A 24,178-nucleotide genomic window follows, 5' to 3' on the forward strand; every position below is an offset into this window, starting at 1 on the left:
TCTGCAGCAAAGCAGTACATCAGAAAACTCAAGAGACTCAACTGTTTACAGTAGCATTTACTCATTCCTGGTAGATTTGCGAGTTATAAAGCTTAATCTGACCCTTGTTTCACTTTTTAGCAAGCATTTCCTTGATTCAGTAGCAAAACATTTTTATTTTTGTCACTAAATATCCTCATCTGAACTTGCAGCTAAAGTGACAGAGTTGACAGCTGCGGGGCTTGACGCATTTCTTTTTGCAAAGCATCAATGAGCCAGACAAGTTTTTTTTTTTTTCAAAGACCTTATTGTCTGAGGTAAAGCTTAAAGGAACACTCCACTTTTTTGGAAATAGGCTCATTTTACAACTCCCCTAGAGATAAACATTTGAGTTTTACCATTTTTGAATCCATTCAGCAGATCTCCGGGTCTGGCGGTAGCACTTTTAGCTTAGCATAGCATAGATCATTGAATCGGATTAGACCATTAGCATTTGGTCATCAAAAATGACTAAAGAGTTTCGATAATTTTCCTAATTAAAACTTGGCTCTTCTGTAGTTACATCGTGCACTAAAATCGACGGAAAATGAAAAGTTGCGATTTTCTAGGCTGATAAGGCTAGGAACTATACTCTCGTTACGGCGTAATAATCAAGAAATTTGCTGCCGTACCGTGGGTCCAGCAGGCGCAATGATATTACACAGGGCCTGAAAGTAGTCCCCAGCTAGGTAACTAGTTATGATACAGCCGGGGACTACTTTCAGGCGCTGCGTAATATCGAAAATTATTGAAACTCTTTAGTCATTTTTGATGGCCAAATGCTAATGTTCTAATCCGATTCAATGATCTATGCTAAGCTAAGCTAAAAGTGCTACCGCCAGACCCGGAGATCGGCTGAATGGATTCAAAAACGGTAAAACTCAACTGTTTATCTCTAGGGGAGTTGTAAAATGAGCCTATTTCCAAAAAAAGTGGAGTTTTCCTTTAAAGGTGTCGCACTGCCTCCGTTACAAAAATAGTGAATGAATACTATGCATTTGATATCACCTCATGAAGAATACACCTCCGTAAACAAGATAGGGCTTGTATTTTCTTACTGATGTTTGCCAGCCTAAGTGTAAAGGATGTAATTGTGGTACCACTAGCATAATCAAATGAAATAATGACTTTGAAACGGATTTAGCCCAAATAGAAAAAAAACAGATAGCCACGCCCCCAACTCACGCCATTGGTTGAGTTACTGTTGCTGGTCAGAATAATGCCACAGAAATGCAGTGTTAGCATTGCTTGAGGGAATCAACGTAGATTTATTTGATTAAAACCCAAAACTGAAGCATTGTAGCATCCAAAAAAAATTACATACTGCACCTTTTTCTGATGGAAAGCCACCTGAGATTTCACATTAGTATAAATTGTAAACCATCTTTAACTCAGAATTATCCGACAGTTTGAAATATCAAATTGGACGCCTGCAACTTCATAAATGCCTCTCAGAGGGAAGTCCAGTCCCTCGCCGAAGTGTCTCACACTGAGAGTAATTCACTGCCAGGTTTCCGCAATTACAGGAAATTGCTAATATTTCAGCGCTATGCAGTTAGCCTGACTGCAGGGTACAAGTCTTCATTTGATTTCCATCCACACTGTCAACTTAAAAACCCATTTAGATTTGATTAACCAAGATAATATTGTAATCTATAGAAGTTCTTCGATAAAACACTAATGTTCAGGTGAAAGTAAATTCTGCTAATTTGTTTGCTTCCTTTGTGATTAGACATCAGAAAATGCCTACGGAAAAAAAAGGTAATTTTTTTTTCATATTTATTCTTTCAAATGTCGTGTAGCTTATTTATGGTTATGGCTGAGAGCCCAGAGTGTTATTATTGGTCCACACCATAAAATGAATCTCATTTGCAGCTTTGGAAAACAACCCATAAAAAATGTATTCCAGGTCCTGTGGTTTCAATTAAATCTTGCATGCCCGGCTTTTCAGATTGCTTTTTTATACTGTAAATAGCATTGTCGCTCTTAACAGACCCCACAATAATGCTAACAGGACTTATTTAGTATTTAAATCCTATTTGGTTGTTCTCGCATCCCTAGTCTGATTTTAATTTTGCTGCAGAGTGTTATATTTGCTGCTCCTGTTTGAAATGTGCAGGATGTTCTTAGCCCGCAGAGCTTGCTTATCAAGTCTCAAAGTCTACTTCCACACTGTGGGAAAATAAGTGTAAATCCGGTATGGTTTATCCTGCGTAATGTAGGAGGTTAATACACCCTGGCACCCATGGAATGGTTTTGTGGGAGAGAAGCAAATATTGTGTTGCAAAACATGTGAGTGTCTGCAAAGAATGCCAAGTAGACTGCGTCGGTTCCTTTGCAGATTTTGCATTGTAACTACTGGAAATAACATGTCTGCTCATTTTTTTTATAGCGTATTGTAGTATTGTTACCACAATATTTGTTCAAGCCAACAGGAAGTTAAATCTGATGTAAACTAATGTTATATGGTTCTCTTTTTCTGCACCACTGAAACAAGAGAGACCTAAACTTGGTTTCTGTAGGAGTGCTGCAAGTTATTTGAGTTGTCAGAAGCGTCTGGGTTTGGCTGAACGCGTGGACTTAATGAACCGCAAATGATGCGTGTTCACATTTACCTTGATGAGCGCAGTGCCCTGACTGGCAGGCAAACTTATCCAAAAGGTTAATCACTCTCCAAACGCTAAAGATGAGTACGTGTTTCATAGTGTCTGGGCTAATTATGCTATGCATGATTAAAATATTGAAGTTAAAATTAAATGTGTCACTAAGGTTAGTTTCTGATGTATATTTAAATATTTAAATAAGTTGGTTCAAGTAAATGACAAGAATATACAAGGTCCGTATTCAATACTTCAAAGTCTTTGGCCAAAACCTGCAGCCAAATGTTTGGAATAATTCAGATTTTAATGCTTTTGTATATATTTTAAGATGTAATTTACTTTGAGCTGGCAAATGCTGAATTTTCAGCATCATTACTCAAGTTTTCAGTGTCACATCATCCTTCAGAAATCATCTAATATGCTGATTTGGTAATCAAGAAACATTTCTTATTATAATAATAATGTTATCACAATTGTGCTGCTTAATATTTTTAAACCTACCATTAAGTTAAAAAAAATACTTTTTTTGAGCAAGGATGCATTAAATTGATCAAAAGTGGCAGTTAAGACATGGTCACACTTTATTTTAAGGTCCAATTCTCGCTATTAACAAGTCATTATATTATTAATAGGCATGCTAAAAAGGAACTAGTTAATAGTGAGAATTGGTCTCTATACTGAAGTGTTACCCAAGTCATTTATGTTCATATTATTTGAAATAAATGCTTTTCTTTTGAACTTTCTAGTCCTCAAAAAATCCTGAAGAAAATGTATGATACAAAAATATTTAGGAGTTTTCTAACTGCTGAGCTGGATGGATCATTGTGGCAATTATATTGCGGTTAAACACCCAACGAAAGGAAAACAGTGCAAAGCTGTTGAACTGAATCCATAGAAAAAATACTTGGGATGGATCTAACAAGAATGTTCTAGCTGTCCCAAAAGCGGCAGCTGGTTTGTTTTTGGCATACAGTCCACATCCAGAGAGGAAAGATTCATTTATCTTTTATTATTTTCTTTTTTCCTCCTTAATTACCTTCCATTCTATATTTAGAAGCCTTTGATAGCACACAAAAAACTAATATGCTGACAAAAACATTCATTTTTGAAGTGAAATGTTAATATAAAGTAAATAACAACAATTCAAATTAAACTGTCATGAAGCCAAGGATATTTGGAAATTTAACAGCAACATCAAGCATTAAAGCAAACATTCAAAAATTGGGGTTGGGGGGGTGAATACAAAAGTAACTTTATTTGTCAGAGTTTGAATGAGTAGGAAGATTGTCTCTGTCTGTCTTATCAATCTATCTTAAAAAGAATGTTTAACATCAATGTTTAATCAAAGAAGCAGACCTTGAAGAATTAAATATATTATACAGATAACTATATGGAAACACAAACCTGTGGTTGATTTTGAAGTACATAGTAGTCTACCTCTACTAGCTTAAAGACAATGGCAAATGAGCTAGTTCTTTCATTATTATTCTGTGCTATACCCTTGCTGCTGTAATGCTCATTAACACTTTACTGCAGCATCACTTAATAACTTGGAATAATTTCTTCAAGAATGTGAAATCTTGCACAAATATCTCTGGAGCGCTGTATAGTTTTCCTCATTTTTTGGCCTCATTCCTCCTTCTTGGTATAGAATGCTGACTTTGATTCCCAGAACTGCGAGGAATCTCAGGTCCAGAAGGACTGAGCCTGTACACACATGATCCAGTGGACATGATTCCAATATCCGTTCCTCTGTGGGCATCTGGGAAGACACAGCAAATAACTGCACTGCTCCTAACTCACTTCCCTTTAGCCTCCATACACAGAGCTTATCTAATCACAGCATCTCACAGGGGCTCTCAGTGAAATCCAATCCCAACGCTTTATTAGAGATTGTTGTTTGAAGAAACATGTAAAACCCGTTTCGGCGCTGCATGAAAAGAGCGAGAATAAATCACTTTGCTCAACTGTTCATTGGGGATGTGATGTAGTCAAAAATGTTTTTTTTTTCATTTATTTTTGTTATGTGTGTTTACTTTTTATCCCACAGGGTTTCGAGTTGTGATATTACCATAAGAAAACTCTGTGGAATGTTTATTAATCTTAGAAACAAAAGAAAAGATGGATCACGCAGTTTAAAATCTCATCAGGGATAGATTAAACGCCATTTGAAAGTTTAGTCTATTAAATGTAGATACAATGGACTAAAGAGGGAAAAATGTGTGGGGGGGTGCATGTGTTTAAATTAATAAAACTAAGTCATTTTATACATATTAGTAATGTTTAGTCTTTTTCTTCAGTTTAGTCATCACTCTGTTTTTTCTTTAAGTAGGTCAGGCACACTATCTTAATTTTTTATGTATTTCTGTACATATTTGCATATTTAGCTTTTTGTTTATTGCATTTTTAAATAGACCAAAGTAAATAACATTTAGTCAGAAGCTCTAGGCAAAAAAAGTCCTAAGATTTGAGAGAGAATTTTTATTCTATTCTAAGCTAAATGATTCTAAATTTATTCAGAAGCATTTGTATGTGTGCTGAACTTTGTATTTTTTACTTATTTTATATTATGTTTTTGAATTTATATATAAAAATATAGCCTTACATTTTTGTTCAATCAAATTCTCCCTAATACCACTTTTAAAACGATAGCAAGCAAACCATGATTTGTTTCTGTGACAGCAACAGCCTAGCAAAGGGACAAGCACTTTAATATATCCTGCCCAAATTTCCTGTTTCACACAGTCAGGATTATAAAAGTTGTTTTGTGATTGGTAGTTTTAAATGGCACACGGCTCAGGAAATGGTTTATCTTGCTCAATACACACAAGTCTTTTTAGTTGAATTACAGGGAGTAACTGAAGCAGGAAAATTGAATTTTTGCCTCCAAGACTTTTTTCCCCCAAAGACGGTGTGTGTGGACAGTTCATTCAGTGTGTTTATTGAATTAAACAAATGCTTAACCTATCAGGAACTTAATGCACTGGCCCTTGCTTGTTCCACTACACTAAAGCCTGACAAAGAGCCATTGTGGAGTAATAGAAATATGTTGAGTGCCCAGTAACGGCTTAAATGTACCATATCAACATCCTCTTTTCTTAGGCAAATGTTTATTTTTAAAAACAAGGATCCTTTCTTTCATCTATAGAAAAGGCTATGAATGGTTTTATGTCATAATTTGTCTGTCGAGGGCAGATAAATGAGTATAGGTCATAATAACCAATCTAAGGCAGACAACATTATCAGAGGCCTACGTGAAGTGATATTCATTTGTTTAGCACAACCCTAAAATGATATAAAGTGGAATCAGATTCCAACATTTAGAAAATAACTAAGCCAATAAATTCTTATTCCTTCTGAGTGAGGAAATCAATTCTGTTTTGGTGACTTTATACACTTTCTAATTGCATCATGATAGCAGTGGTTAAGTTTCACCTCTGCTGTGAAACGTCTAAATGTCCCATAAAAAACGTCCTTGGGCCAATGCAGTCACGTGGGTTGTCTAGACGCTATATGGTTTATGTAGCAAAGTAGGTTCACTATACAACCCAACTACCAATGGAGAGCATTCCCAACCATAAATATTTCTTAACCGCGACAAAACTATATTTTGCTTCATTTCTAATTAAAAAGATATATATTTAAATCTCTTTGACGCTGGACTTATTGAGCTGTTTTTCATAGAATAATATGAGATGAGTCAGTATCTGTCTCTCAATGAAACTGCGCCTGTCACAAATGTCAAGACACATTGTTGCTTTGTTCCTGATATTTTTGTCTAGCTGGATTAATGTGAGAAATATTCCACATGTGTCATGGAAAAAGAAATCAGGCATTGTAGATGAACTCTACATTTTCCGTTGACGTAAAAGTAAGTAGGTAGGCGGTTTGTTTGTCTTTTCATTTGAATTACATGCTGCTTACATCAGTGAGGGTCAGACTATCATTATTATAATTTGATTTAAACTTTATATTATGTTGCAGTTCTGAATTAATTTACTAGCAACCAGTTTTAATTTACTTAATAGCCAATACAGAATTTTACTTTCATTCGGCGCTTGGCAAATGGTAATTCTGGACCCTGCTGACAACAGACACTTTAGCTCCCATTAAATGAATAGGCCTGATTGATCCCATGTGTTTTAGCATTTCATTATAAGCGTTCCTCATATTTCAGCAGCTTAAACAGTTGTTGTGATGCAAGGCAGCCCAAACTCAACGAGTTAGTTAGCAGATTTCACAAGCAGGTGTTCAGCACTCTGTAACCCACATCCCGCCTAGGGGACCACTCGCCAGAACACTTAATTACATTCCCCACACCTCCTCTGTTTGCTAATTTAGACGATCACACGCACCAGGAATGACAGGTGGCTCCACTTTGGCATCCAGGTATTTAGGTGAGATTTTAGGCAAAAGTGGGAGGTCAGTCATTTAGCAAACCATTAATCATTTGGGAGGGCGTTCAAGAAAACCCTCGTCTCAAAGTACCAATGATGAACAAATATCTGAACTTACAGCAGATGCCGAGTGTCGAGTGTGACAAACGGAAAGCACCTGGCAGATGTTTGAAGAGCTTTTAAATAATGTTAGAGGTGCTTTGCAACTCCAGAACAGACTATGTGGATGTTTTTTCATTAGATAACAAAATATGTAGCACAAGCAAGAAAGATGTAGCACAAGCAGTTTTCTTTTCCAATTTCTTGGTAAAAAAAAAAATATTTTCTTGGTAGTAGTTTTGAAAATGTGATTAAAGTTTTGGTAACAATTTACAATAATGTTTCATTGGTCAATATTAGTAATGCAGTTAAAATGATTAAACAGTGAGCAATACATCTAGAGCATTTATTAATCTTAATGTTAATTGAAATGCATTATTAAAATCAAAAGTTGTATCTGTTAACACAAATTGTATTTTTATTAACTAACATGTTAAAAATACAATTGTATAAACAAATATTAACAGTTGCATTAAAAAGTGCATAAAAATGGTACACAAGTATCCCGAATACTTTTTATCTTTAACAGACTTTAATTTTTGTTTGTTTTGCCCATTCCTATTCACCCCAATCTTTAATGGTAACATATTTTGTGAGTTGTTGGTGGTTTGTAATGGCTCACGGGGACTGGATGCTGCATTGTGGTGGTCTGCAAAAAATATATAGATACTGTGCCAAAGCATAATAAGAAGTTTAAATATATTTTTAAAACTACAATTTTTATTAACTTTTTAAGACCTATTGTTTCATATCGTCATCTGATCACGATGATATCGAGACGGTATTGATAATACTGTTACATCCCTAATATTTAGTCCACTTAACTTAGTAATTGCTATCACAATGTGAATTTACTTTCAAACAGCATAACAAAAAATGTTTTGGATACAAATGACCTACCCTGCCTTTAAAAGAATTTAATTAGGATCAGCTGTAATTGCAAAAGAACCTGGGGAAACATTCTATTAAATTGTTTCTGTTTCTGAGACCTTCTTGATGTGTTTTTCTACATTGTTCATTAAGTATAGCTGAACTTTGTTCACCTTTGCCCATTACTGTGCTTCAACAGTGAGGCAGCTCACATTACAACCTCTCATTTTACCCTGGCAAATCGGTCAACACAGTTGCCCAGGTTCATTCTCTAGGGCTGTTTCAGCACGGATAGCTTGGCAGTTTAAAGCATGTCGGGCATCCGTCCCACCCTGCGGTGGTTTCTTACCAAGCTGACGCAGCACGGCACTGGCTCCATTTCAGATCCTCATTTCTATACAGCCGCTGTGATTCGATGCCATGTCCAATCGCAGTGAAATATTAGCGCCCAAGTGTGCGGCGAAGAACAAGAGCAACAAGAGGGCAAGAAGTTGGTGAAGTTCACACTGAAAAGGGCCTTGCTTTTCAAGGCCAATAAGGCATTTCAGCTCCAAACCAATGCTGGATGCTTGTTTCTGAAATGGCAGTCCTGAATATGATGTTTGTCACTAAGGAAACACATTGCAATTGAGCATTCAAGGCACATCAGAACAGATGGCAACTTAATAAAGACAGAGACGCTTTTATCTCATATGAGGCAGAGCACAGGGCAAATATGCGATGTGAGATGGTTCTTTAGCATCCATCTTGCCTCACACATTCACATTGCTGCATCCCTCCTGCTGTGCTGCTCCACATCTCGCTTTCATTCTTATTTTCTTTTGTCTCATGAAACATCTTTGAATCCTTAGCTCATGTTACGTGTTTTCCTTCATTTGGCAGCTGGGACCACATATATTTTTGGGAGAGGAGGAGCGCTCATCACGTACACCTGGGCCCCCAATGATCGGCCGAGCACCAGGGCGGACCGTTTGGCCGTGGGCTTCAGCACCCAGCAGAGTGATGCCATCCTGGTGCAGGTGGAGAGCAGCCAGGGCCTCGGAGACTACCTGCAGTTGCACATTGTGAGTATCACAGCTCAGTTTGAAGCACTAATAGACATCTTCATTTCCTTATTTATTGTCCTACAATCCTCTACAGGCTCTATATTAACACACAGATGGCACATGTCTTTTTATTCCAGTTTTCGGATCAGTTTGGCTGTATCACTATAAATCTAAAAGGTTTATAACAAAAACAATAATAATAATAATACTATTTTTAATCATTAAAATTAATTTATTTTTATTATATATATATATATACACATGCATATATTAGTGCTGTCAAACAATTAATCGCGATTAATCCAATCCAAAATAAAAGTATATATTTCAGAAAAATATGTTGTTTATATATGAAATATATTTATTTATAATGAAAATGATATGAATATAAATATAGACATGTAAATATTTTCAAAATATATACAGTATGTATGTGTATTTATATATAATAAATATACACAGAACACACACATAAATTATGCAAACAACTTTTAGTTTGTATACGATTAATCGCGATTAATCGTTTGACAGCACTAATATATATATATTAGTGCTGTCAAACGATTAATCGCGATTAATTGCATACAGAATAAACGTTTTTGTTTGCATAATATATGTTCTGTGATACAGATCTGAAACTTACCACTGACATCCTAAAATTTTAATGTAAAGTGCAGACAAGCTGTGTTCACACCATGTTATAATAACCATAATTACTAGATGACAACTCTGGACGTTCTACTCGGGGCTGTTCACATCTTCTGACTCAGAATTATGTATTTTTATGGTAACACTATTAGCGCAAATATGAAACCGTGTGATTTGAGTTATCAACGGACAAAGCCACAGTACTACAAATAATAGTCATTATGCAAGAGGCTTATTAATAAAGTTCTAGGTTATTTTTAGTGGGACATTCAACTATGTGTTAGCTACATTAAACTGTACGGTATGTATGCTTGTGTGAACACTTTTTACAAACCAGAATCTCGTAATTACAGTAATTCCAACATGACATGAACCTACCTTCATTCTGCTGTGACAAAACTGTAGTATGTATTATATCTGGAGGCTTTTTTTTTTTTGCAATGCTACTGACTGGGGAACTGCTGACAGGGAAACTGATGCAAATTGACTTGGATAAAAATCTTAAGTTGAATCATTTTGGAGAACGCTTCAGGGGCTCCAGACATATGAAGCTATATTCATGGATCAAATGATGAATAGTAGCTACGTCTTTACATTCAATTCTCCTTGATAAGATCCGAATACACCTCCTCCCCCACCCAGCCAGATAGGAGAAAATTACCCAAGAAATGATGGAATCATTAATCGCTGAACAGTTTATGAAGAAAACACCATACCCCTTCATATTAATTTAGCCTATTAAAACAACATAGGGCTGAGATAGGATGCCAGTAGATCAAGCTTGTAAATGCCTCGTTGACCTCTTGGCTTATTACTTGCAATTATAATTCAATGAAAAAAAAAAAAAAGATGCATTTTAATAAGGTTCCGCTGAATGAATAATTAATTGAGCGTGAACTGTCGACTTTCACACTGTGAGCCTCCATGGCAGCACAGCTATAAACAGTCTGAGAGCAGCTGCTCTGCCAGACACAGACTGGGGCTTGTTTTCAGAAACTTCTTCCTCTTGTCACAGGCACAAAGCACAAGAGCCTCCCATTCTGTGGGCTGAAGGGTGGATCTGTGGAGGATTTTTTACATCCTTTCTGATGGCTTTTTCTCTGTGTTGGTATCTATCAGAATGGTGATTCCCAACATGGGGGACATATATCTCATGGGGATTTTGTATTGTTACACGTGTAGCTCTGAACACAGTTCCTTTTTAAGGAAAGAATATATGAATATCAATAGTAAATAATATATTTATTATATTTTAAAATTAAGAATAAAATGTATAATTTTATGCAATTTTATAACATTATACATTTTCATCAGTCAAATCTGTGGTAGAATACAGTATGTGATATTTAGCTATTTTAAATATATTAGAGATCCACTATCGGAAAATTTGATGCTAACTTACCCTCAGGCCATCCAAGATTCCTTTTTTTCTTCCAGTAGTACAGTAAAGAAGATTTTTAGCTGAAACCGTGATGCTTGGTGATTCATAAAATGTAAATCAGTGGTTACCATCACTTTGAGAGTCAAAAAAGTATATCAGGCACCACCAATTTAATACTCATTATGAGGTGATCGAAGCAAACGATTGGCCTGTGCAAAACACTGATTAATTACAACATTATGCATGTAAAAATGTAAAATGAGTGACTACATTTTGTTTACAAAATTAATTACTAAATATACCAAAAATTACATAATTATGTTTGAATTTATCATAATTAATCTCCTGATTTTTTCCAGATTTTAGAATGCAGAGTTAAACATTAATAATGTATTTTTGTCTTGAAATTTTCCTATTACCTCTTTATCATTAATATTAATAGTTTGTTGTTTATGCTGATGAAGGCTATTAGCATATTTGAGCCTTACTAATGAGGCTGTCAGGGGGGAAAAAAAGGTTGGGAAACACTGTAACCAAAAAACTCTGTCCTCAGTATGCCGGTCCAAGGCGATGGCATCAACCTTGATTACAGTGCCTTGTGATTTGGCTTGTGTCGTAAATAATATTCGGTTGTATATAAAAACGAGTCTGTAAACTTTATGGTAGACATAAATGGCGAGTTATGAAGGAGAGGCGTGGCAAATAGCATCTGAGGTTTCACGCTGCTCTCAAGACAACTCGGCTTACGCCTCAACATTTGTCCTTCATGTAGCAGGATTTACTTGAGCTTGTAAATTACAACCAAGGACAGATAATCCAATTGGTCGTGAGCATGACAAATGTATGGAGTGACTGACTACGGTGGGCGTAGCAGAGCCCTATGGCCCTTAGGCAGCTGACTTCAGGGTTTTCCCACTTCTTCTCTCCTACTACTCATCCCTCTTTCTCTCATCTGATGATGTTGCTTGGGTTTGTAGCATCGTTTATTCACCCACGGACTCTGAGGTTAGATGATAACTGAGCAGAACCAGCCCAGGCTGATGAATGAGACAGTGCCAGGGGTTGTTACGACTTGTAATGAATAGCAAACTCATTTTGTATTCCGGGTGGGTGCGTATCGATCTGAACCAAGATTCTGGCCTCCTCCATTTTGTTGGCATCGTGTGTTGAGAGTGCCCCAGGGTTCACCTGCCCACCTGTCAGGGGCACAGAGTGATGGATTAATAGAGCTTTATGGTCTTGGTGGCCATGTTAACCGAATACCTAGGAGCCCTGGAGAGGGGGCTTGAAATGGAGTGTAGATGCCACCCCAGACTGTAACCCACTGGTCTTGACATCAGCACGGCCGGGTAGGTGAACTCGTGCCCCTGGTGCCCTCTGCCAGCTGGCATAGTCATCAAAAAGAGAACGCAGACAGGATGGCAGATGCTTCAGTGGCCATTTGCTGTTGTACTTACCGATGTGTTTCTGTTTGTTTACACTGGTACATGATTACAATACACAAACAGTGAGATTCTGCTGGACTTCCTGTGATTTGGCACTGGTAATTACAGCTGTGCTGATATTCAGAACAAAAGCATGATTTTCTTTAACTGTGATATGATATGATGTTTTTACTGTAGAATTCAGCTTTTAAAAATGTTAATATTGAGGAAAATATTTTATAAACATAATATGGCCACTTTTGTAATTATGTGAATTTTTGCACCATCAACAGGAATTGTTCCAAAACAGCAGAGTGAACCATTCTCTCTAAGAAACTCACAGCAGTGGTGTTTTGTTCCCGAATTAATCACTTTTTGTCATTGAACAAATCATGTCTCACTCACTTGTTTCATACCTGAATGAGTCAATGTGTTTAAACAAATCATTTGAATGAATGATTCAATGACTCACTCATACAGACAGTAGGTGCATGTATGTAGTAGGCAAAAAACAGTATGTAAAAAGAATAGTCAGAATTTCACTATTCATACAACAGTAGCCAAAAAGTACCTAATATTCGTAAGTTGACACTTTGCTATCCCATGAGGCTACAGATTTGTGAATAGCAGTGAAACAACACAACTGACGCTGGTAGGTCACATGATAATGACAATATGACAAATGTACTGTAGCATAGATTACATTCATTGTACACACATCTGCACTGTATTGAACAGTACTTTTTTAAACAATTAGGCCTACTAGTAGTCTCGCGTAGCCAGACCTTCAGACTGACGGCTGAAGGTCTGGAATAGATGGCCACATTCATTGGCCAAGGCCCGCCCATGAGGCCGTTTGACCGACATGTCAAACAACCAATCATAGTTTGTTTCGTTTAGCGTCACGTTTCAGGGTGTGGAAATGTCGCCACAATAACAGACCGGTGTGTGAAACTCTTGGTTGTATTTTAAAGATTCAATGGCGCGAACTTTAAATATTTCACATACTTTTGAAAATCCAGCATTTAGTTGACCCTGATAAGCGTTCATCGTCACATTTGTAAACACGACTGCTTTCTTCTTTTGTGAGGGGGTTTGGCGCCACGGCATCTTTGTTTCCCAGCGGACCGAAAATAAACACGACACTCGCGTCTCCCGGAAATCCGGTTTAATTCAACCAGTCAGATGACGACTTCGACATTCCTGAAGTGTTTCCAGAAAAGTGTGCCATATGCATCAGACATTTAGTCAACGGTCCGTGGGCGTGATGTCTGAGGCTGAGACTACCCTACTAGTAATTATTTATTCTAAAGAAGTACATTTGCAGTTTTGGAGTTGCCACTCACTTGTTTCTTGAATGAATTAATCAGTGAGTTTGAATGAATTGGTTGAATGAACGATTCAATGACTCACTCATAAAAACAGGGACCTTTTTTGTTCCTGTATTAATCAGTGTGTTTGACCAAAATGGTTGAATGATTGATTCAATGACTCACTCATTTTTGAATAAATCGGGTGAATTAATGATTCAATGACTAAAAAATCCCCACCAGTATTGCCCAGATTGACAATCTGTCTTGAAATCAACACTAACAAGCAGAGTGATAGAAGTGGAAAAAGACCCAGTGCTGTTGAACTGTTATATCAGCACTTTTGAAACTGTAACTAGCTGTTGTATAACAAGACAAAAGCTTAGAGAGATGTTTCAGACAATTCGATTTGCATCATTTAAAGCTACAAAAGATCTCGTGCGATGTAAAAGGAAGGACTCCCACTATAATTAGCTGCTCCCACATTGAGTTTGACTAATAGGCAGAATAAATTGGCCTTTGTCAATCACAGCCCACTGTAAGCCTCCTTCATTAAGCAACTTTAGAAAGCACCCTGTGGCAAAGGCCACCTCTATGGAGGGGAATCTAGAGTACGGCAAAAAAGAACAGTTTAACTCTCTTATTAGAATTTTCACACAGACCAATTTTGCCAATAAATTTTATATTCATTGCTCTAGGGGTGTTATTCAGTTGATTAGTTTTGAATTCGATCTCGCCAGCCTTTACGACAAATTAAGAATATAGAAACAGTTTATAAATTTGATATATATATATATATATTTTTTTTTTTTTTTTTTTTTTTTAATACATATTTTTTAAGCTATCAGCTTGAAGGAAAGCCGCTTGCTTAAATTAATAATATAAATGAAATGCTAATGTTATTAATGATAATGCCAAATAATATGCAGTTGAATAAAAGAAGCACATGTGCAGTCTTACTAAGGGGCTGTGGGTATATCTAAGTCAAAAAGGTGTTGGGTCCATTTTGTCTGGGCTCAGTGCAGCAGCTCTAGAGCTCCGTCAGTGCACCATCCATCTCGTATTTGACTGGTGGAGGTGCACTTTGGCTATGGAACAGATGCCTGGGGCGGCAGCACACCTCAGGGAAATCATTCTTTTTAGTGGTGTGTATCCCCTAGACAGATGTGCTGTGATTAAAAAAAGGAGGAAAAATCTGTCAAATGGCAATGTGCGGTGTAATAATTAAAGTTGCAATTGTTGTGAAAAGAGTTGAGTTATTCAGTAAATTTTCTTTCTTGTTTTGCCCACTGAACTACAGGCACGTACACACCACAAAGTTCTGGGAGTGGAAGCTGCATTTAAATGCAGGAGTGATTAATGCTCTGTGTGTACACAATATAGGAGTCAATCCTGAAACTTTGATAGCTGACATAGTGGTAACCATAGCAAATCCTGCAACATCTTAGCTGCTTTGTTTTACATAGTATGCATTTGTGTTGTTTGAATGAAATTTGGATGTACGTCTGCCATGTTGTCACTTTCACTGCCCTTCACAAATTTCTTGTGGCCTCATGGGATAGTAAAGTGTCCAGTGAGAATGCACTTCAGATTTGCTGGAAGTAGTAGGACGTCCAGGTACTTTTCACCTACTGTTTTATGAACACTATGAATTCAGCCATACCTCAGCTAAAATACAGTTTTTCACCTGCACTGTAAAAAATTTTTTTTAAGGCAACCAGCTTTTTGCAGATTTTTGAGTTCTCTCAACTTATTTTTGTAGGAGATTCTCAACGTTTTGTTGTATAAACTTAGTATGTTGTATAAACTTAGCAACAAAACTCAAAAATCTGCTGAAGTTTGTTGTCTTAAAATTTTAAGTTGACTCAACTTTTTTTATTATTGTACAATATAGCATGGAAGTAGTCATATTCGGACACAGGGCTTGTCTTGCTCTAAACTCTGACCTTGGAAGTATATTTCCCACTTTTAAAATGCAGGTTTTTAAAGGGTTAGTTCATTTCCAGAATAAAAAATTCCTGATAATTTACTCATCCCCATGCCATCCAAGATGTTAATGTCTTTCTTTCTTCAGTCGAAAAGAAATTAAGGTTTCTGAGGAAAACATTCCAGGATTTTTCTCCATATAGTGGACTTCAGTGGTGGCCAACAGGTTAAAGGTCCAAATTGCAGTTTCAGTGCAGCTTTAAAGGACTCTACATGATCCCAGCCGAGGAATAAGGGTCTTATCTAGTGAAATGATCGGTCATTTTCTAAAAAAAAACAAAAAAATTATATACTTTTTAATCACAAATGCACATTCACAACTTAACGCATTACCTAGTCACATTGGAAAGGTCATACGTGACTTATAGGAAGTACCGACCAGTGTTTACATAGAGAATGTGCAAAAACTAAATCAAATGCCCTTTACAAAAAAAGGTAAAACAGCGATGTCAGACAATTTTGGAGAAGAAAATCAGATGGAGTTGGGTAATACTACCGATTACAACACACATGACCTTTCCAGCGTGACTCCGTGATGTGTGAGGCTGAGCTAGTGCAAGAAGAGCACTTGTGGTTAAAAAGTATATAAAATTATTATTATTTTTAGAAAATGACCAATTGTTTCACTAGATAAGACCCTTATTCCTCGGCTGGGATCGTGTAGAGTCCTTTGAAGCTGCATTGAAACCTCACTTTGGACCTTCGCCACGTTAGCTCCCTTTGAAGTTCACAATATGGAGACTTGAACATCTTGGATGACATGGGAGTGAGTAAATTATCAGGAATTTTTTATTTTGGAAGTGAGCTAATCCTTTAACACTGGTAACACCAATAAGAAAAAAAATCAAGGGACATATTTACTTTTTAAATAATTTGTTAATAAGTAATTGAAGTAATTTTTCTGTTTGTTATGCGTTTTGCACACTTGGTAGACAACACATAACACCCGGGAAAAAAAAAATATTAAAAAAATAAACAAATAAATAACTATAAATGTCATAGACGTGGTATACCAGATGGAGGGCACAAGGGCACTTAACAATTTCAAGCAATTAAAAATATATAAATGCAAAACTATATTGTTCCATATTATTCAATAAACTGTTAGGTTACAGGATGTAGTTTCTTGACTATTTCAAATAAATCTATTCCATGACTTTCCAATGTCATCTTATTTTGAGAAAGACCCATCTGCAGTGTGTGTGAGGCCTTTGGCAGGTGTTTGTGGGATGCTGCATCACACAAGTCGTTCTGACCTCTATTGAGTCAGATTCTCCAAATGAAGGCTGCATTTGGTCATAATCAACCATGAAGAAGATAATAACTCTGGAAAGCAGCCCCAGCGCGGTGTTCTTATAGCTTTGCGTCCCATTTGTCAAGCCGTTTGAGGGAGAGCTCAGTTGCTTGTCAGTAGGAGAGATGACAATTGATTCATAAATTTGCTTTGATAAATTGTGCAGCAGGGCAGCGTGTTTCTAGTGCTAAATCTAGTGAGGAGGAGGAACACAGGGTTCCTGTGCTGCCTTCCTGTTTATTAGCAACTTCCTGAAAGACTTCATGCTTTATACATTTTACATGAAATATATTCAGCTGCTCCGAATTAAAGCAGATGCATTTGGGTACCCGAAGAAAATATTTTGTGAGTGTGGAGAATCTAGGGTTTTATTGTGTGCTTCAGTGCACTTAACCATGACACGAAGACTGAAACGAGAAGTGTTTTGCATGCGATTGATGGATTAGCCTTTCCTTTGAAATGCTTCACTCAACATGCCTAGGACATATATCAAGCTCTTTTCTTGTTGTCTCTGTAACATGCTGCAGTAAATTATATGCATCTCTTGTGCTTTTGTACTCTGGTGCAAAGGTCTCATAAGTAGCGCTGTCATTTAACATGTTAATTTAATGTGATTTAAAAAATAATGTCATAAAACAAACTTAAATACATGAAAAATGTATTTTGAAAAAATGAATTATTAATTATTATTATTATTATTTATTCTTTCTAGGTTTAGAAAATGCCCCCCGTGTCATATTGTAAAATGTGACCTTTTTATAATGACTAACCAAAACACCCTACATCAGTGACGCATGAATGCTTATTTCCATCTTTCTTTGAAAATGTTTTTCATTTTGCGACATGCTTGGGGCTTACCATGTTAATTTTATAGTACACATCTTTGAAAATGTCATAACACAACACTGTTATGCAATCAGGATCTCTATCTAAGTGCCAGTGCAAATGTACGATCTAAACAAATGATTCGTGAGAACATCCACCTCTCTGTTTCATCACATTATCTGGAGTAAAGTGTTTGCTGGGAGTAGACCCAAATGGACTGAACCGATATCGCTTCTCTTCAGCACGCTATATAGTACAGTGGCTCTCAGAAGTATTTGTATGAATGTCTTTGCATTGTACAGCAAAATATCACAGCAAAGTGACTTTTTTGTTAGTGTCTTTTTCATTTACATACACTGTTAAAAATTTCCTGTAGAAATTACAGTAACTTACTGGCAGCAGTTTGCCAGTAACTTACTGTAAATTAAATTTACAGTAAATATACTGTATTAATATTTACAGTACCATTTAACTTGCTGTAAATATATTTACAGTATGTATACTGTACTTTTACCGTTTTTACTGTAAAATATACAGTAATTATATGGTCTTTTCTCCAGTAACGTATTGCAATACAAGAAAAATATATCAAATTTAAATGATTTAAATGAAAATAAGCAATGACAACTGTGTAGCTTAAATTTTTTTTAATTGTTCAATTGCAATCCTTGCAATAACATTTTCATATTTTCACAGATTAAGTAAAGACTCAAACAAAACATTGTTACAAACTATTATATATATTACATCCTATTCTAATGTATCCCAAGCACAACTTACTATGATAATAGTGTAAAGCGACAAAAGTGAATCTTCAAAAAAAACTTTTGTTACACACAAGAAGCATGGACTATATTTTTTCAAAGCTGCCTGCTGAAATCCACAAACTCTTAAACGAAAGAGGACACATGAGGGTTCAGGCCTTCTTCCCATTTCTTTTGCTGATCAGGAATTTTGCAGAGCACTTGCTGTTGACAGGATTGATCCTCGCAATGAACCTTCACATAAAAGAAATAATTCATTAGACCATTTCATTTTCTTTGTAAATATTTTTTAAAGCATTAGTTCATCATTTACTCACCCTTTTGTTGTTACAAACCCATAAAACTCTGATTCATTTTCAGAAGTCTTATGTGTTTGTAACAACATGAGGGTGAGTAAATGACGACAGAAGTTTCAGTTTTGAGTGAACTATCCCTGAACTGTTTTAAGATATGAAAACTTAGAAAGATATGTTAAGGAGAGGAAAGTAAAATATATTGTTTTCTTCATTCAATGTAAACATAAAAAATAGACAAAAATAGACATGCTGATATTTGGTAATATGATATGTCACAATGAACATGCATGGTATTGTTATAGTGGGCCAAAAGTGGGCACTTCAAATTACTGTGAGTAACTCTATTACAAATTTTGATTTTTAGGAGAATAAATTTTAAGATTACTTTTCCATCAACCAGTTAAAACACTGCCCCTCTTGACTGGTCTATCTCCCCGATCTATCTACTATCTACCGGTCTACTATAAGGTTAACTAATGGGTCTTTATTGTAAAGTGTTACCTATTGTTCTTTATAATTCTTTTGCACTTTAATCTGTTTATCAAGTTTAATAAGTTTATAAAATGTTTACTTTATATTTTTTTTGTGTATTATTTTATTGTATTTAAAGATCAAAGTTATTTTTGTTATAAAAATTAATTGAACCTGTTATAGGAGGATAACACTTTTTTGTAACTTAATTCAATACCATGACGAAAGCTTCAGAATGAATTGTGATATGAGAATTTGAAATGTCACATTCCTAATGTGAAATAAAAACTAACAGTCTTTAATTTTCGTTTTGTTTCATGACATAAGAAGTTCCACTTACTCACCTACAGTATATAAATAAAAGTTACTCTGTAACTGTCTGTTATGAATTCATTAGAAGCATAAACAGAATAGAGCACAGTTCATTTTATTTAAACTCAAATTGTCAGTTGTCATTACTGCATGCATGCCAAGAAGACATGACGGTAACATACAGACACTCCACCCAAACATTTTAATTCTTTCAACATTTACTCACCCTCATGCCATCCCAAATGTATATGACTTTCTTCTGTGGAGCACAAATGGAGAGTTTTAGGGGAAAAAAGTCCTCTGAAGCAAAATGATAGGTGTGTGAGAAATAGTTTAAATAATTTAATTTAACCATTTAAAAAATGTCAAATTTTAAAGCACTGCTTCCGGGCAAGTGTCCTACATGTGTTTGTTTGATGTTAATGTCAGCACGTTGTGAAGCATGATATAAGCACATTGTGAAACTCACACAAGATGTGATGGTCCTATATGCATTCTCATCACTTCTCATCCGAGATTCACAACAAGCTTGTCAGGCTTCACAATAAGCTGATATTTACATCAAGCGTGAACTCATGAACCCATGTTTGACAGTTGGCCGGAAGCAAAGGTTTATAATTTGAAATGTTTAAAATATTTGTATTTTTCTCACACATATCTATAGTTTTGCTTCAGAAGACATTGATTCATCCACTGGGGTCACATAGCGTTGTGATTTCTATGTGTGGTTTTTGAAGCATCAACTTAGAGGGACCAATTCACTTGCATTATATGGACTTACAGAGATGGATCATTTTTCTAAAAACCTCTGATTGTGTTCCACAGAATAATGAAAGCCATATACATCTGGGATGGCATGATGGTGAGTAAGTGATGAGAGAATTAGCATTTTGAGCGAACAATCCCTTAAAAAGGAATAGTTCACTGAAATTGTTTAATTCTGTCATCCTTTATTTGCCCTCATGTCTTTCCAAACCTGTATGCACCTCCTTCTTCTGTGGAACACAAAATAAGATATTTTGAAGAATGTTGGTGACCAGTGTTGGCGTTTTGGTTCCTGTTAACCTCCATTATATGAAAAAAAAAAAAAATACAATGAAAGTCAATGGGAACCGAAACTGTTTGGGCACCAGCATTCTTCAAAATATCTTAATTTTGCGTTAAACAGAAGGAGGTGATGCATACAGGTTTGGAATGACATGAGGGCGAGTAAATGATGGCAATTTTCATTTTTGGGTGGGCTTTTCCATTTAAGGGATTGTTCACTTAAAAATGCAAATTCTCTCATCACTTACTCACCCTCACGCCATCCCTGATGTACATGGCTTTCATTCTTCTTTTTCCCTTAATGTTTACTTAACATTACAGCATACTGCAAGATGTACTTACATCTGAATAAACTCCAAAAGTAATGGCTGCTTCCACTTGGTACTTGAAGTTATGAACATAATAGCACCCGAAGAGAAGAGCAAATGCAAGGGACATATCTGGTAGGTCAATCACAGGAAAGAAGACTTTGCCTTCGATCGCCAGCATCCATTTTTGCTGCATAGAATTGAATCTCCTAAAAAATAATTAAATAAATAATCATAATTTATTAAGTTCATGTTTTTTTTATTATTGTGTTATTTATAGCTTTGCAAAAACATTTCACATTTGATTTTGGTGTCAGTAAAAATGTGTAGATGTTGGAGCCTTTCTCATTAGTTCAAAGAGATAGTTCACCCAAAAATTACAATTCTATTATCATTTACTTGTTATTATTGTTGAAATTTGTTATTCAAAACTTATTTGAGGAGATGTTAGGTAGAACGTTAGACATAGAGTGCCACGAATAAAGTGTGACAAAATGTTTATTTTTAAAAATCATCCCTTTAACATCACTAAATCATGTATTAAAAGATCTTACCAAGCATGATCAGCCTTGGAGTAAAAAGAAGTCAAAGCCTGGTCTTTGCATCTGCCAGAGTTGTTATGACCTACACACACACACACACACACACACCGTTTTTTTTAAGTGTCAGTTATATAGCAATCATCAGTTGTCAGATATTTAAACGAAAAACACATACATCGGCTAAAAGGGACATCTAACCCTCTAATCCATCTAAAGCTTTCTGTGTTTGCGATAACGTTACGTGTGCGACTGAAGAGCGGAGAGGCTATATATAGAACAACGAGCAAGCATACACGGAAACCTGAAAGTTCGCACTTTGACATGATTAATAAATGCATAATATCTCCAAAGAGACGCCACAGTGTTTGAAGACGAACATTGCAGGTTTCATGCTAGCATTAAATGCATGCTGTACATTTATACACTTACATAAGCGATTACACAGCGTTACACAGTTGTACCATTGAAAGCTCAGTTTGTTGGCCAACAATTTCATACAAGTTCACATAAAAACTCACCTGCTACCGACGTGGTCAAAACCAAGACAGAGACCTTTTTTTTGTTCACACTTTCATGGTGAAACTTTCTACAAAAAAGGACAGAAAAGAAAAAGATTATTTGCGCAAAGTTCTCTTCAATCTCAAATGAGTTTCCGCTCTCTAACGAACACCGTGAGGAAACTGCGCGTCGTGTCGTAGTCGGTGTTTTTATTATTATTATTTTAGTTTTCAATTAAACCAACAACTAACCCCAAAAAATTACACTGACATAAAACATGTAACGAAAAAGCAATATTATTGGACATACATTTGCAGCTGCGAGGTGTGTGCGTCCTCCTTTTTCTTCTTTCTCCGAGCAGAAGAAAAAGCCTTTCTGTCATTGGTCAGGTTTCGCGCTCATTTTTTTCACTGTATTTGGATTTACAGTAAATTAAAAATACTGTATTTTAATGGCGCCAAGAGGATATTTCCCATAATGCAACTTGAAAATACAGTAACATACTGTGTAACTGTTTTACAGTAAAGTACAGTTCATATTACAGTTGAATACTGTGTAATTTACAGAAATCGCTAACAGTGTATATTTAAATATGTTTTGATGTATATATGAATGTTTACAATTTTCACATTTCATACAGTCACAATGCATTAGTAGTGATTTCTCAATTTGTCCATAAATGCTAATTCAAGAACGAAACACCACTGTGTTGTTTTTCTGCAGTGACTTTGTTTGCAACTATTTATTGGCAGAGCAAAAACAGACACAATACCTGGTAGTATTGTGTCTAAAATCTAAGTAACTGAATATTTGCAGCTTCTGTGTTTCTGTAACGGGATTTGAGCTGTGTGTCAGGTCTAGTCACAGTCTTCCACCAGAGCTGCTCTTACATAATTCAAATGCTCTGCTTTCCACGTAGGTATAAAAGCTACTGTTGGTTGATTAAGATTTGACAATTGAACTTGTGAATTTTTGAAGTAGTACCACCAAATCCATAATATTTTTGGATGCATCAAATCTAATGCATTGGTATTCATTTATTTTAAGTGTAGCCAGTGTGCCCAAATATTTTTTGGTGACATTCTATAAAACATTAGGTCCAGTGTTTTTCTCTGTATTGCGTGCAATGCTCTGGGTGTGAGAGTGTTTGTGTATGCGTCTGAGCATGTGTGGGTGTGAACGGTCCTTCTAGCTGTCATTCTCGCATTGACAGAGTGGTTTGGAGAGTCCTGTGGACCTACTCTCTACTCTGCAGTTGTTACTCCATATCAGACTCTCTTAACCGAAGCTATTTCACAGTGATTACTCAATGAAAGCAACACAGGTGACCCCGCTGCCTCACTCTAGATGTCTCGTCCCACCCATGTATCCCACAATCCTGTGCTACATCTCCTCCCACACCCGACCAATCATCTCGCCCTCCTTCCTGCACTCCAAATCGTGTTGGCTCTGCCGTCCTTGTTAGAATTCAGCAGAAACAGTCGAGGCTAAAATTAAGAGGATGTGACTCCGTGGTTCCCAGTCCACAGGCCCAGTGCCGGTGGATGATTTATTGTCGCCCGATATGCAAGGCTACTGTCAGAATCCGACCCGTCGCAGCCTCTAACTGCACTCTGAATGCGAGACGGCACACCTTTGGGGAATGGGAATTTTGCCTGGGGCAGTGCTGCAGAGTTGCACTGGTGTGCATAAAGGACGCTGAGAGAGGGGAAAAACCACAAGGTGACTTTCCTCATCCTTCCTGAAGTGAATAAGATTATGTGATGTTTTTTTCCCAACTGAATTTCATGTATGTAGATATATTCAGAGAATATGAAGCCATGTGTGTTGGATACAGTAGAGACTTTACATTTACTATTATTATTAAAACATTTGTAGTATGCTGTAACTTTTCAGACTTATAAGACTATAAAATGAGCAACTTAAATTAATGGAGAATCTGAGTCTTATACAGAGACTTGGGGATGTGCCCTTTTTGACTTGTCCTAGTAAGCTACTATTCTGAATACTCTAGCATCTACATAATAATGGACTAAAAATAA

General features: G+C 36.3%; 1 protein-coding gene across 1 annotated transcript in view; it reads left to right on the forward strand.

The window, feature by feature from the left end:
- Positions 1 to 24,178, forward strand: part of nrxn2a (neurexin 2a) — a gene marked incomplete at its 5' end in the record, with an annotated part of 322,179 nt that overhangs the window by 257,927 nt on the left and 40,074 nt on the right. The window contains one exon of the mRNA XM_079404516.1: positions 8,867 to 9,048. Coding sequence (XP_079260642.1) covers positions 8,867 to 9,048 — 182 coding nt within the window. The remainder of the gene's footprint in view (positions 1 to 8,866; positions 9,049 to 24,178) is intronic.

Source organism: Barbus barbus (genome assembly GCF_936440315.1).
Source record: "Barbus barbus genome assembly, chromosome: 43".
NCBI lineage: Eukaryota > Metazoa > Chordata > Actinopteri > Cypriniformes > Cyprinidae > Barbus > Barbus barbus.